Source organism: Tachysurus fulvidraco, chromosome 1, assembly GCF_022655615.1.
Source record: "Tachysurus fulvidraco isolate hzauxx_2018 chromosome 1, HZAU_PFXX_2.0, whole genome shotgun sequence".
NCBI lineage: Eukaryota > Metazoa > Chordata > Actinopteri > Siluriformes > Bagridae > Tachysurus > Tachysurus fulvidraco.
The window spans coordinates 25,939,931-25,955,107 of NC_062518.1; the positions used below are offsets into that span (position 1 = coordinate 25,939,931).

The window sequence follows — 15,177 nt, forward strand, 5'->3', positions numbered from 1 at the left end:
GGAATTAAACTTTCCAGTGAATGAGTGTATTTACTACTGACGGTGACCTGATTTCTACAGTACGTGACCCAAAAACATTCAGCACTGACTTTAAACCACATTTGCTAATTATTTTATCTTATTTATAAATACTGGACACAAATTATTATTTATTATGTAGCAATATATTAATGTTATTATTAGCAGTAGTAGCAGTAGTAATTTCATAACTAGAAAATATATAAAATATAATATCTATATTAAAAATATTAAAACAAGTAATATAGTTTATTAATAATGTTATTATAATAATAATAATAATAATAATAATAATAATAATAATAATAATAATAATAATAATAATAATAATAATGATAATAATAATTTGTACTTCATTGTCAGTAGGTGTACTTATTGAAAATGAAATGGGAGAAAATATGCTTTGACTTTTATTTCCATCTTTACTCTGATGGAATCTTCTGTAGGATTTGGGAGTTTCAGCAGTAATGATAGGGGGTTTGCTACAGTCTTAATAAAAAAGAGTCTTACTACGTAAACTAATTAGTAATTAATAATATTAGTGCACTGAAAATAGAATAGAAATTTGCAGAGAAAATAAGAAGTCTCAGTAAATGAGCATTTGTTGCTTGATTTTGTGTGCGTGTGCGTGTGCGTGTGTGTGTGTGTGTGTGTGTGTGTGTGTGTGTGTGTGTGTGTGTGTGTGTGTGTGTGTGTGTGTGTGTGTGTGTTGAAATTATGGATGTCAGTTTTTGAGTTCTGGATTCTTAGAACAAACGATCTGGATTTTGCGATTTGAGACACATATCAAAATAGAAGTAATATTTAATAATTGTGTTAATAATCAATAAATCAGAATAAAATAAACGAATTTTATATGAAGGTAAAGTAATTTATATAAAAATGCACTTTTAATCCATTGTCTATTTAATTTTTGGGTTTATTATATCACATATAATTGCAATGAATACATTTTTAATTTTTTTTTAATTTTTTATACGGTTATTTTAAACCTGAATATTTCTAATTGATATATTATAATATATTATTGATATTATAATAAGTCTATGCAACATCAACACCACGCCAACATAACGGCAGTACCGCCCTCTAGTGGACAAAAACGTAGTTGTCCACTGTGTGCATTCATTTCCACACTGTAAATAACAGATATTTGATTTATTTAAGCCGTTTCAAAATCAGTGGCTGATTTAGTTAAAATACATTTGCTTTCCTAGTGAAGAAGAAGACGAAGACGAAGAGGAAGAAGAAGAAGAAGAAGAAGAAGAAGAAGAAGAAGAAGAAGAAGAAGAAGAAGAAGAAGAAGAAGAAGAAGAAGAAGAAGAAGAAGAAGAAGAAGAAGAAGAAGAAGCACAAACCCATATGGAGTATTCTTTATTCACTTTAAAGATAAATGAACATATATGTACATCACAAAAAGTCTCTACAGTGAAGGCTAACAAACACAGGAGTGACCTTTACCGCTAAACAATCAAGACAATGATTAACTTTTAAACCAAACAACACATATTGCATATTTTTGCAGATTATCCCAGCCCAAAACTCTCCAGATGAGCTTTACTTTAAAAAATATAAAGTTAAATAAATAGAATTTCTCCAAACATAAAACTTTTTTTCAACACTTTTTTTCCACACACACATATCCACATAATTATTGTTGTTTATGTAATTGTGGATATAAGGAAACTTTTATTAGCTTCTGTGTTGTGTATTTTTCAAAGCTGCATTTTGCCGAAAAAGATGATGTTCTCAAAACAAGTTTGTAACTCTAAAGATATCCTTTGTTTCTATTTGAATAAGTTCACATCATTAGGATTTTTATTATTAGTATAATTTTGGCAAGTATTTAATAAACATATTGTGCCCATAGTATTACAAGGGTCTAGCTGGAATTCTGTCTTCACCCAGGTAGAGACTAATAATACTAAAATCACAGAATGTCAATATCGGATTCTCCAGATATAATCACCAGAGCTGTAAACGTCCAGCCATTAAAACTACAGAGAACACTAACAAGGATGCAAGGTAACATTTAGGTCGGAAATGTCTTAAAGGAAACATTGAAGTCTTGCGTAACACTTAGAACGGTTAAATAGGTCATATCACTACAAATTTGGATAAAATTTGCTCAATTCAATACAATACACTTGCAGAGAAAAAATTTTTTTGTGTGTTTTGTTTTTAGAGCATAATGTACCTTTTAAACAGATAGGGATTACATGTGGAGGTCACCACAATTCCAAAAAAAAAAGCACACATCAATTCGTTGCTGCTTACAAGTAAACAAACATAAACAGAAAGCTCTCAGTTCAAGAGTAAGGTAGACCATACTATCGCATCATGCTCTGATATTTTCTTTAAACTCCAAGTAGAGCTTTTGTTTCCTCTCGTTTTGTTGATTGTGTATTTTTCCCCTTAGATACGATTTGCTTTGTTCGCTCTGATCGACAGCTGTACGTCAGGGCTCCAGACTGCTCTGTAGTGTTAGGGCTGTCTGTAGCTCTTGGCTTTTATATGTCGTGTCCCAGTATGCTCTGACGCTTTAGCCCAATCGCTGTATGAAATTCTCTGGAAATAAGCCTTTCTGAGCAGAGGCTCCCTGATGTAGCCAGTCACTCTCCCTGATGCCAGTGAGCCAGCCAGCATCCTGCAGAGACGCTTAGTCAGTATAAGCTCATTCGATTTAGCAAATTACACATTTACATATTTACGATGGTGGATGAGGTAAAGGTTTTTCTAACAATTTAATAACTGACATAATGTGATTCAATGGCAGCTGTAATAAAAACAGTAGTACACACGGATCTTTCACGCAATTATTTTATTGGACCGTCATGTGGCAGCAGAGCAGTGCATAAAATCATACAGAAAAAGGTCAAGAGCTTCAGTTTATGTTCACATCAAACATGAGGGGAGATGATAGGGAATTGTTGATGCTAGCAAACAGGCTGGTTTAACTGATTCAGGAACTGATGATCCTCTGGGATTTTTACACACAGCAGATTCTAGGCTTTTGTGCAGTTCTGTGGAAGGACCCACATCAACACAATGGTAGAAAAGCATTTCAGAATCCATGACTCATCAAAGCTTGATGTGAATGAGGTAGCAAAAGACCATATCAGTTAGCCAAAGACAGGGCTGTGGCTACAGTCTACACTGTGTTGTCCTTAAACCAACCCCATGTTTAATTGGAACAATAACAGAAGCTCTTGACTTGTAATCTGTATGATTTTACACATTGCACACCTGCCACATGATTGGATGACAAACGATCAGATAAGAGAAAGAACAATTAGGCATACGGCTGTTCCTAAAAGAAGTGTGAGAGTTAAGGGTGTGATAGTTTAGGCCAGAGATGACTAATTACTTATGCACATAATGAACGTCCTTAACGTTGCATTCATAGGTTTCAACTTGATCAGTTACCCTTAAAATTAGAAAAGAGCCTTTAGACAGATGAGTCCAAGTCCAAAAATAGCTACTGCCAGCATATAAACAAATTTTTCACTATGTTTTAAAATAAAAAAACAGACTGAAGAGTTTTCAAGTCTGATTTAGCAGTACACATCTGAAAGCAAAATGGTTTTACCATTTACATGTATAATAATTTATCAGGTATTTCTATGGAAACACAGGTCATGCAAAACCACTCACTCTGAGAAAGGCATGAGTATATTTTAGGTCAGGACATTTTAAAAAAATTCAGGTTGTATATTAATAAAATCTGTCAAACAATGTCAAGAAATTATCCAGCACAATGATTTTAAATCATCTTTTGTATAAGCTGGACAATTCTATTTTATAAATAACGACACTGTTCTAACTACACAGCGTTTAAAACCGTATGCAAGTTAACACATACTGTACAGTATGGTGCATTTGTCCTGAGGTTCTTGAACGTTTAAAGGAACAAAAAATAAAATCTACACAGTTCCTGGATGAATTTCTGTGATAAATTCTCACCCACCTTCTTACAGGAAGTAAGATCACTAATGAAAATAACAGTAGTGACTGAAACATTTGTGCAGTTAGATCATTTTCACATGCAGGTCAAATATCACAACACACTAAAGGCAAGAAACTAAAATTCTGCTTAGACTGTCAGCAATAATTGCTTTTACGCAATCATACATTCTGAAAGCAAACACAAACCTGATCTTCCACCAGCTCTGTAGGAACAACAAGAACAATATCTCCCCTCTTCAGATCAAGCTCATCTGAGTTTGCAGCTTCAAAGTCATGCATTGTTTCAACCTAAAACAAAGGAAATATGTTTTTTTGGGGGGGGTATACATATGTTTTCTGGTACAATTAGATGTCTATTGATGCTGGTTATTGACCTTATACAGGAAGCCTGGAGGCATGCCAGAGGAGGAAATATCTTTGGCTGTCTGGCTGTCTGGTGTCACTCCATCTCCACTGGTTGCTACTGGAGATACAATGTCACCATCCCGGTCATCATCGCCCTCATTGCTGGAAGCAGGCTCAATGACGACAGAGGGAATAGGCATCTTGTCCTGAAATGAGGCAAGATACGGGTGAAATATCACATCCTTTTTTCCAAAATGCCATGAACGTATACTTTACATTGAACATTTTAAGGTTTTTTTTTTTTTTAACTAACCAATTCAGACAACATTCTAAACACAAGGAAACCATGGTTTCTTCATTCATTAGAAAAAAAAGCACAAAAACAGATTTCAGTTTCAGCTTACAAAAGTTACTAGAATTAAAAAAATATATATATAAAAAAATAAACACAAAATGAAAAATAAACATCTCATTCATCAAACAGCCTTTAAGCTAAATCCAAATCATAGGCATCCTGGTTCTAATTAGAGTCAAGTACCAAAGTATAGCATCATATCTACCTCCTCTTCAAAATTCTTTGTAGCCCCTTCATTACTGGTTTCATCCCCTGGTATGACCTCTACTGTACCAGTTTCTCCTTCTGGTTCGACCTCTACGGTACCAGTTTCTCCTTCTGGTTCGACCTCTACGGTACCAGTTTCTCCTTCTGGTTTGACCGCTATGGTACCAGTTTCCCCTTCTGGTTCGATCTCTACGGTACCAGAATCTTCTTCTGGTTCGACCTCTACGGTAGCAGTATCATCTTCTGGTTTGGTGTCTACTGAACCAGTTTCGTCTTCTGGTTTGGTCTCTATGGTCTAAAAGACGCATCCAGTTGTGAGAGTCAGGCATGAGACACTCACTACAGCCACTCATTTGGATGGATCAGTGCTGAGCAGCACATGGGAAGGTATTTATCACAATGAACGAAACTGGGACCAGTTTAACTGCAGTGGTTAAAACTGTCCTCAGTGAGGAGGGGATGATTGTAAGTTTAGGGATAAACAAACTGGATCATGCCATTTGAGTTGTAAAAGGTTCACTGGGTAGGATGAAGGGTTTTGGGGAGAAAAGGTTCTTGGGGGTTTTACTTAACACACAGGGGAAAGAGACCAAAAGCTGAGATGAAACCCAAACTAAGTAACCTGAATGCTACAGTAAGCTACCACTTGCAAGATTTAGATGTGATCACTTCCTTATTTAAATATTTCCTCTATGTATAATACCACAATAATGTCTCTGTTCAGAACTCTTTCATACAGTATATACAGTATACTATGTTGTATATACAGTAGAGTTCAAACATTTGACTCAGTTATGTGAAAGAAAAAACAAATAACTGATCAACGACCAAACAAAATTCCAAAAAAGAAAAAAAATAATAAATTGAGACATTTCAGTTTATATTTGTTAAAATATTTTACTTTATGCCATTTTTACCTCTCTAACCTGCTCATTCTCTGGTGCTGAAAAGCTAAATAATACCACATAACATCACACATTCAGAATATTTGAATGGTAACATCATTACAATGAAATGGAATGGCATCACCATCGAAACCACAAAGAGCCTTAATTAGAAAAAAAACTCTAATTGTTACCAATAAAAAGTTATAATTAATGTCAATAATGACACGAAACGCTATGCTAGGTTCAGTAGGTTTGGTCCAGTATGATTTCAACTGGCTTTGTGGTATCATGGTTCAAATAATTGGGTAAAAATATAACAAATAATGTTAAAGAACAAAAATAAATAAATAAAAATCAATCCAAGGAACAGATCTTGTGGCTCAGAAAAGTGAAGTGTTTTAAAGTAAACTTTAAAATATTTTTTTCTGAGCTGATACATTGAACAATGTCATAACCAAGAGTATGAAACATACACTCCAGTTTAAATGGGTGTTATACAGTCTCCATCCATCAATATATTATTTACATAAAAACAACAACAGTCAAAATAAATAAATTGTAAATAAATATTAATTAGCCAAATTTTGTATTTTGTATTTTGTATTTTATACAAATGGTAAAGCTTAATGACACCCATTAAGTGGGTGGAAACTGTTTTTAGTACTTGTTTCAAGCAAATTAATACAGTATGTACTGATATACTGTCTCCTCTGAAGCTATGGGTGTTTTATAAAGGTCTGGAAATCATACATTTTTCTGGTTTAGTCAATGTTCTACCATGGACTAGCAGAATAAAATTTATTATAATTTATATTTTCTGTTTAAGATTTTCTGTTGTAGAAAAATTAATAAGCACATTAAAACACATTCACACCAATTTTGAGCAAGGTTCCATTGGCCCACACTGGAACTGAATCAGCACATCAGCCTGTATCTCTATGATGTCTGATATTGTTATGGTATTTTTGATGAAACCTTAACATGTCATGACATTTTTAATTGAACTGGAGGAATTTCCCTAAATATTTGTGAGGCCTTATCTTTAAATATTTGTGTTTTACTGTTGTAATCTATGGTAGAACACAGACCATGTGGACAACACTTGCAATGTCCATTGCTATAGTCTGCATTAACCTTGATGTCACGATGAAACCTGGATAGATTTGGCCAGGCCTCCTCATTATCATATACGCAGTGAGGGGATTAGAAAATGATGTGATTTAGTTAAGAAATAGAAAATACTAAATGTGTGTGAGAATAAGACAGTATAAAAAGCAGACACCATAGCTGGAAAATTGTGCTAAATTCAGCTAATTTATTCGGCCAGTACACCACTTAAGGGTCTGATTTAAAAACTATAGCAATTGAGAATGTTTATTAAATAGTTACCGGAGTCTCTTCAATAGGAGACTCTTTATCTTCTGCAGGGGCCTACACACAAAAGAAACATGAATAATTATTCATCACACGCACAACTATGAAAAATGGAAAATGCCTCCTAAACAATGGCATGCCTCAAAACATAGACATACTGTAGCTTCCATGGTCTGTTTTTAAAGCAAACAACAAAAACAGAAATCTAACTAGTACTACTTGTACTTACTATGAAATAAAAGATAAACAGAACAGAAAACACAAGGATATATTCATAACTAATTAAAAAAAAAACATTTTTGGAATCATTTGCTCTGTTTTTATCTACAGTACATAGTATAAAGTAAAAGCCTGAATAAAAGTCTGTGGGCTTCTAAATTTGTGTAAAAAGTGTTTATATGGGAAGAATTGGATGGGAGTTACCAGAGCCTCTGTAGGTGGCTCCTCTGCTGGTTCTGCTACTGGAGCAGATTCCTACATATGGCAAAAATGTGCTGTAATTAATGCTGAAATTTGTAATACAGTTATCTAATGCTTTTCATGACAAAAGCCATATTTACCAGAGCCTCTGGGATGAGTTGCTCTTTCTCAGTGTCATCAGCTGGGGTGGTCTAAATATAAAATATTTTGCACCCTGGTTACTCAAGTCCTAGACTCAAATATGCCTTCAGTCAGATAACTATGGTCAATACATGTATGTATAATACAAAATAAGGAATAATAATTCATAAACACAAGACAAGAGAATCATTTTTCTTGTGTTTATGAATTATTATGCAAATTTATTACTTGCAAATACGGCCACGGGTGTATAACGTTATCTTCTTGCACCCTGATCACCACTATCATCGGGGTGGGCGTCTATGACAGGGGCGGCCAACCCGCGGCTCCTGAGCCGCATGCGGCTCTTACATTCATATCGAAGTTTGTATTTGTGTCTTTTTATTGTGCTTGAGTTCAATACGGTATTTTCGTCAAACGCACATGTGAATGGAATGAAAATACCTCAAAGTTTCCCAGTAGGAGCAAAATCATTCGAGTAAACAATTCGTGTCAAGTTTGCTCTCAAAATGGCAGGGAAAAAAGGCGATCATGTGTGCCCATGTGTATGATGTGGCTCTTTGTGGTAACACAGTAAAAAATGTGGCTCTTGGTCTCTGACTGGTTGGCCACCCCTGGTCTACGATAACGGGAGGTCCAGCAGGTGCTTCCATGGCGGTTTCAGTTGTGCTTCCGCCTCCTTTTGGCAACATAACGCTGAAATAGAGCGTGCGGAGCTGCGTAATGCAATCTAGGAGAAGTGATTCGCCAAACCTCCCTTATTGCAGTCGCACACATTTCTTCTCATTTTATTTTGTAGTAACGAGTAACATAGATGCTTAGTGGAAATATAACGAAGTAAAAGTATACATTTTATCTAGGAAATGTAGTGGAGTAAAAGTGAAAGTTGACATAAATTTAAATAGCGAAGTAAAGTACAGATACGTGAAATTTCTACTTAAGTACAGTAGTATTTGTACCCCGTTACATTGCAACACTGGTTAAGATGGCTAGTGATTTATATTAACATTAATTATAAAACAGTATTTTAATATTTCTAGTTTAAGAACTAGACTTTCTTTATTATAATACAAACTGAATAAACATAATCAGCAGTCAATAAAACCAAAAAAAATTGTTGATTAATAAAATCAAACATGTGGCAGTCTTGGAAAACCTCATCAGATGTTTAAGAAAGCACAAATATATATTTAACAAAAATAATATGGAAATATTTTATTGTTGAGTCTCCCAAAACTCACAAAGTAAAAGCCACTTTAGGAAATCAGATGGTAAATACAATCAGACAGAAGCATATTTCTGCCCAGGAAAGTATTTAGTTTTTGAGACTAAACTATAAGGCAAAAAGTTTGTGACCTGAACAAATCCCTGACCTCAAGCCCACTGAACACTTTTGGAATGCACTGAAATGCCCCAAACCTTAATGCCCAATTTCAGTGCTGGACCTACTAATAGTCTTGTGGCTAAATAAGAACAGAAAAGAGGGGACTAAATCTGAGGTGGAATGTTCATAATCACATATGGGTGTGATAGTCAGGTGTCCACAAACTTCTGGCCATAGAGTGTAAATGTACTACAGTACATAATTTCTTTATGTGAAGGGTTTTCTCAGGCCACCACTAATAGTGCAATTTTGATAGAGTGAGGATGGTAAACTTATTTTTAAACACAATTTGGCCATTGTCACACAATCATGATAAAGGAGAGAATGAGTGTAAAATTAAAAACATTCAATAATTAAAGCTCACAAAACTCTTACGGTTGCTCATAAAGCATAATAATGTGCTGAGCTACAGTAGATGGTGTATGCATCGCAGGCAGTGTGAGGCTGAAAAAAACGGTACATACCTCAGTCTGCTCTGCTGCCATAGTTTCAGCACCTTCAGGAGACTCCACTATGCTCTTAAAGAGCAGAACAATACAGAGAAAAATACCATTAACTAAACCTCTTTGTTCATTATCAAACAAAATTGGCATAATGGGAGCATGGGGAAAAAATATTTTTGCAGAAAAAAATAGTACAAACTTAATCAAGCAAATTGATAAACATAAAGGTGATGGTACTGTTAAAGAATGATGAATGACGCAGCCAGTGAAAAATAAACAAATAAATAAATGAATAATAAACGTACAATGAAGCCACTGGCAAAAATAGAGATTTCTGTAGCTGACGATGATGATGATGAAGATGATGATGATATTGATGATGATGATGATGATGATGATGGTGATGGTGAAGTAGATGATTAAAATTTTACAATTATTACAAATGACTCCTACAGTTTTAATAACATTTGGGCATCAGTAGCCCAGTATCACTCACAGAAGCAGTCTCAGCAGGAGGGCTACTAGCAGCAGTGGTCTCTGGTGGTTCAGCAGTAGTTTCTGCAGGAGGAGTCGTTACACTGCCCTCAGACTCTGGGGCCTGGGTTGGGGACACCTCCCCTTCCCCTTCTTCCACTTCCTCTTGGGCTGCCTCTGTACCAGTTTCTGCCCCTTCTGGGGCCTCAGACTTTAGATATATACACAAATGTAGTATGAAAATCGCTAATTCTCATAGTACACAAGTACTTCACAAGTGGGCAGCTTCAAATAATAGTCAATAAAAGCATAAAATAATAGTCAACCCATGATGTCTATACACAAGAATATAGTTATGTATAAAAATAATATCTAATAGTACCATGACCAGTTAAAGTCCATGGAACATGAACATTTTTAAAAAGTTATTACAGAGTTGAATTAACCCAATGGATCTTTGAACACATTTAAAACTGAAAAAGAGCCATCTGGGTTCAAATACAGTATAATGGCATAAAATCACACAGATGCATACACTGTTAGAAAAAGATTAACTGGTCGGAGCTCAGAATAGAAGAATTTCATAATTTATAACCAGATAAACAATAAAAACAAAGATCATGTTGCTTACTAAACAACACTCGAATTGAAAATTATCCTATCATTATTATTATTATTTATTAACACCTATTTTAAAAAAGATACATTTTGAAATACTTAAATACTTAAAAGCAAATTAATTAATGCGAATTATAAAACTTTCATTTCACAAAATACACTATTTAACACTATTATTTAATTGTTTAATTAACACATTTAAAATTTCACAAGTTGAACTGAGAGAATAATCTATTGTACTGAAGAGAACGAATGACTCACCATTTGATCAAAGTCAGCTGCAAAAGTTGGAACTGAGGAATCCACCTTGTGAGAGGAAATGTGAGAGGAAATGTGAGAGGAAATCACACGTGTCTATAACATAAAATTTCAAAGTTAGTTTTCAGGGTGAGACACGTCTAAAACATTATATAAACTATATATTTTAAGGAATCTGAACCCACTAGTGAGGGAGATGATAAAGGATCATACAATAATAATACAATAATAGACACTGCAAGATGTGCTATCAAAAACACTCCATAATCCTTAAAGGCTGCTAAACATTAGTCTGGCGAAATAGTTATATATAAGCTAAAACTAATAGCAGCAAAGTTTAAGTTCATTTAAACTAAGTGTAAATAAAAACTGCAGTGTAATTACATTTATGTCACTTCTAATTGTAATGATAATCAGAGCAATCTTACATTCTTGCAGCAGTCAATATGGCATTCTGTTACTACAGGTCATTACAACCTAAATCCATATGTCTATTTGCCTATTTACCTGAGCAAGTCCACTTAAAGCTTTGTGGGACACCTAAACCAAATTGCAGAAACAAGTTCAATGTTGGCCCCCAACACTTGCCATGTATTTGTAATGGGAGTAGAAATACTATTAAAAACAACACATCAGATGCAAGCAGAGGAGAGACAGGAAGGACCAGGATCTGTAGACTGTGAGGGATTATGGGGGTCTGAAGGGGTTGTAGCAGGAAACTACTGTATTGCTTCATCTGCAGGCAGGCAGGAAAAGAGCTTCTTATTGTGACCAGTTCATGCTACACTAAAATAAAGAGGAATTCAGGTACCTCATCCTTCTCCGCATCTATTTCTTGGTACAACTTTCCGTATCTTCGATTTGCAACCTCATCTTCAGACAGATCAGAGTTCTCTGGATCTTTTACACTGGCTGTCTTTTCCATGGCTGTATTCTTTGGACAAGGAATGTTGTTTTGACCATAACAGGTATTATTTGTATCTTGATTCAGGCCACTGTCTCCAGGCCAGCCTTTAATGATGTCACCTTGTACATCAGAGGGGTAGGAGCCACCAGTGTCGTCCATCTCCTGCCAAGAATCTTTACTGGAACTTTCTAATTCAGCAGTTGGTGAAGGAAAGGCTGCCCAATGGGCAGACCTATTCCTGGTTGAAAAGTCAACTTCCCAATTTGCTTCATTTGCAATCATTGTTAACTCCCAGCTCCTTGCCCATCCATGGTTGCCTTCACTGGCCAGAGGTTCTTGTGTTGACTCTTTAATAATGGAGATCTGCTTAGTGCCACTAACGAAAAGGTCCTGGTTAGTCTCACTAGCAAAACAATCCTGGTTAGTCTCAATAGCACACACATCATGGTTAGTTTTACTGTCAAAAGGATACTGGTTAGTCTCACTTGCAAAAGGGTCCTGTTTGTCACTAGCAAAAGGATCCTGGTTCTCATTAGAAAATGGATCCAAGTTACTCTCATAAGTAAATGGATCGTTATCATTCTCACTACCAAAGGGATCCCAATTAGTCCCACTGGCAAAAGGATCTTGTTCAGTTTCATTGGCAAAAAGATCCTGTTTAGTTTCACTAGTAAAAGGATCCTGGATAGTCTCAGTGGCAAAAGGATCCTGGTTAGTCTCACAGGTCTCACTAGCAAAAGGATCCTGGTTAGTCTCACTGGCAAAAAGATCCTGTTTAGTTTCACTAGCAAAAGGATCATGATTAGTTTGACCAAAAAATAGATCCGGGTTAGTCTCACTAACAACAGTATCCTGGTTAGCTTTAATGGTATAAGAATCCTGGTTATTCTCACTAGTGAAAGGATCTTTGTCAGTTTCACTGTCCGAATGATCCTGTTCAGTCTGACTGGGGAAGAGATGTTGATTATTTCGACTGGCAAAAGGATCCCAATTAGTTTCACTAGTAAAAGGATCCTGGTTAGTCTCACTGGTCTCACTGGCAAAAGGATCCCAATTAGTTTCACTAGTAAAAGGATCCTGGATAGTCTTACTGGCAAAAGGTTCCTGGTTAGTCTCACTGGTCTCACTGGCAAAAGAATCCTGGTTAGTCTCACTGGCAAAAGGATCCTGGTAAGTCTCACTGGCAAAAGGATCCTGGTTAGTCTCACTGGCAAAAGGATCCTGGTTAGTCTCACTGACAAAAGGATCCTGGTTAGTCTCACTGACAAAAGGATCCTGGTTATTCTCACTGGTGAAAGGATCTTTGTCAGTTTCACTGTCCAAATAATCCTGTTTAGTCTTACTGGGGAAGAGATGTTGATTATTTCGACTGGCAAAAGGATCCCAATTAGTTTCACTAGTAAAAGGATCCTGGATAGTCTCAGAGGCAAAAGGATCCTGGTTAGGCTCACTGGTCTCACTGGCAAAAGGATCCTGGTTAGACTCACTGGTCTCACTGGCAAAAGGATCCTGGTTAGTCTCACTGGCAAAAGGATCCTGGTTAGTCTCACTGGCAAAAGGATCCTGGTTAGTCTCACTGACAAAAGGATCCTGGTTAGTCTCACTGTCAAAAGGATCCTGGTTATTCTCACTGGTGAAAGGATCTTTGTCAGTTTCACTGTCCAAATGATCCTGTTTAGTCTTACTGGGTAAGAGATGTTGATTATTTCGACTGGCAAAAGGATCCGAATTAGTTTCACTAGTAAAAGGATCCTGGATAGTCTCAGAGGCAAAAGGATCCTGGTTAGGCTCACTGGTTTCACTGGCAAAAGGATCCTGGTTAGTCTCACTGGCAAAAGGGTCTTTGTCAATTTCACTGTCAAAATTATCCTTGTTAGTCTCAATGGCAAAAGAATCCTGGTCAGTTTTACTGGCAAAAAGAGCCTCGCTGGTGAAAGAATCTTGATTATTCTTACTGGCAAAGGGATCCCAATTAGTTTTGCTGTCAAAAGGGTCCTGGAGAGTCTCACTGACAAAAGGATCCTGTTCGTTTTCCTTGGCAAAAGGATCATGGTCAGTTTTACCTTCAAAAGCAGGGTTAGCCTCACTGGCAAAATTTTCCTGATTAGTTTTACTGGGAGAAAAGTTTGATGTGATTTCAGTAGCCAAGACACATCCTTCTTCAAACGAATATGATTCAAAACCAATTGCTTGACCATTTGTATTCTGACATTTAGAACCAAAAACATCTCCTCTGGGCATAGCAAAAGAGTCATTGGCAAATTTCTCAGACATCTGACAGTTTTCTTGACACAACCAACCCTTGTTTGAGTGGGCAAATGAGTCATTGCCAGTGCCAAATGGATCCTCCTCTGATGCAGCAAAAAGATCAGGCCCTGAACTAAAGTTGTCACACTCTGGTTTGCAATGTGGTTCAGAGCAAAATTTGGATTTGAAAAGTTTTAAAACTGAATTGTCTATTCTCTCATTCTGCTTGTTGCTATGAGTAAGATCTGCTGTGCTTACATAATTAGTTGAACTGTGATGTCCAAGCTCTGTTCCATCACTAGGCTTAGTTGATTCTGTCATTGCCAGCCTGTCACAATTAGTTATAACCGAATGGCCTATAAAGCTTGCAGCATCTATGGTGCTCTGTTCCATGAAGGATGACTCAATATCATCCACAAAGTTCTCTTGATTTAAATTGCTGCCGGTGATATTGTGCTCTTTTATTGGTCCCTCATTTTCTGCAGATTCAAGCTCATCATCAGCACTGATACATCCACTATTCTGACCTGAAGCATCTGCCCACTCCTCAGCTGTCTCATATTCAGACCCTGACCCATCCAAATCTCCCTGACCTGTTAAGTACCACTTAGGGTTATTTTCTTCTTCTTCTGTGTATAACCCCTGCCCACATCCTCCTGTGGCCTCTGCTATTTCTTGGCCAAATTCATTTGTGAATATAATCCCTGGCATGGACTTTCCAGCTCGACTCTCATCTAAACCTGTGGGTTTTGTTTCTCTGGTCCATCCTTCCTCATCCCCTGTCCACTCAGAGTGATGTGTATCTGAGCATGATTGCTCTGATTCCCACCCTTCTTCAGTACCCTCCTGAACAAGCTGATGATTAAATGGAGGATCTATCTTGCCACTCTTCAAAGCACACTCTTCACAGTCGGGATTTGGCCCTTGGTCATACTTTGTATCCCTTCTAACCTCGCCTGTGGCTTCTCCTTGGGGCACTGTATCTGTGGGCCATCCTTCTGCAGGAGGCCATCCTTGCCCATCTGTTGCAGGCTGAGCATCCCCCACAACCTGAGCTGCAGAACCAAAGTCAGCCGTCCAGTTGTCATTGAAGCCAGAATCTGAAGCCTAGTCAGAGAAAGAAGGTATGTATC

The 15,177-nt window shown here is 36.6% G+C and overlaps 1 protein-coding gene across 4 annotated transcripts in view; it reads right to left on the bottom strand.

Moving 5' to 3' along the window:
* Nucleotides 1-2,531: 2,531 nt before the first annotated feature.
* Nucleotides 2,532-15,177, bottom strand: part of amph (amphiphysin) — a 29,891-nt gene continuing 17,245 nt past the window's right edge. For 2 of the 4 annotated variants that reach the window (XM_027169055.2, XM_047800103.1), the window contains 11 exons: nucleotides 14,996-15,151; nucleotides 10,894-10,938; nucleotides 10,037-10,225; nucleotides 9,562-9,615; nucleotides 7,713-7,763; nucleotides 7,576-7,626; nucleotides 7,168-7,209; nucleotides 4,890-5,186; nucleotides 4,359-4,535; nucleotides 4,171-4,272; nucleotides 2,532-2,665 (listed from right to left, as the gene is read on the bottom strand). In XM_027169055.2, the coding sequence (XP_027024856.1) occupies nucleotides 2,561-2,665; nucleotides 4,171-4,272; nucleotides 4,359-4,535; nucleotides 4,890-5,186; nucleotides 7,168-7,209; nucleotides 7,576-7,626; nucleotides 7,713-7,763; nucleotides 9,562-9,615; nucleotides 10,037-10,225; nucleotides 10,894-10,938; nucleotides 14,996-15,151 (1,269 nt within the window). In that variant the 3' untranslated portion in view covers nucleotides 2,532-2,560. The remainder of the gene's footprint in view (nucleotides 2,666-4,170; nucleotides 4,273-4,358; nucleotides 4,536-4,889; nucleotides 5,187-7,167; nucleotides 7,210-7,575; nucleotides 7,627-7,712; nucleotides 7,764-9,561; nucleotides 9,616-10,036; nucleotides 10,226-10,893; nucleotides 10,939-14,995; nucleotides 15,152-15,177) is intronic. The other 2 variants (XM_047800110.1, XM_027169057.2) reach the window with 1 other exon arrangement.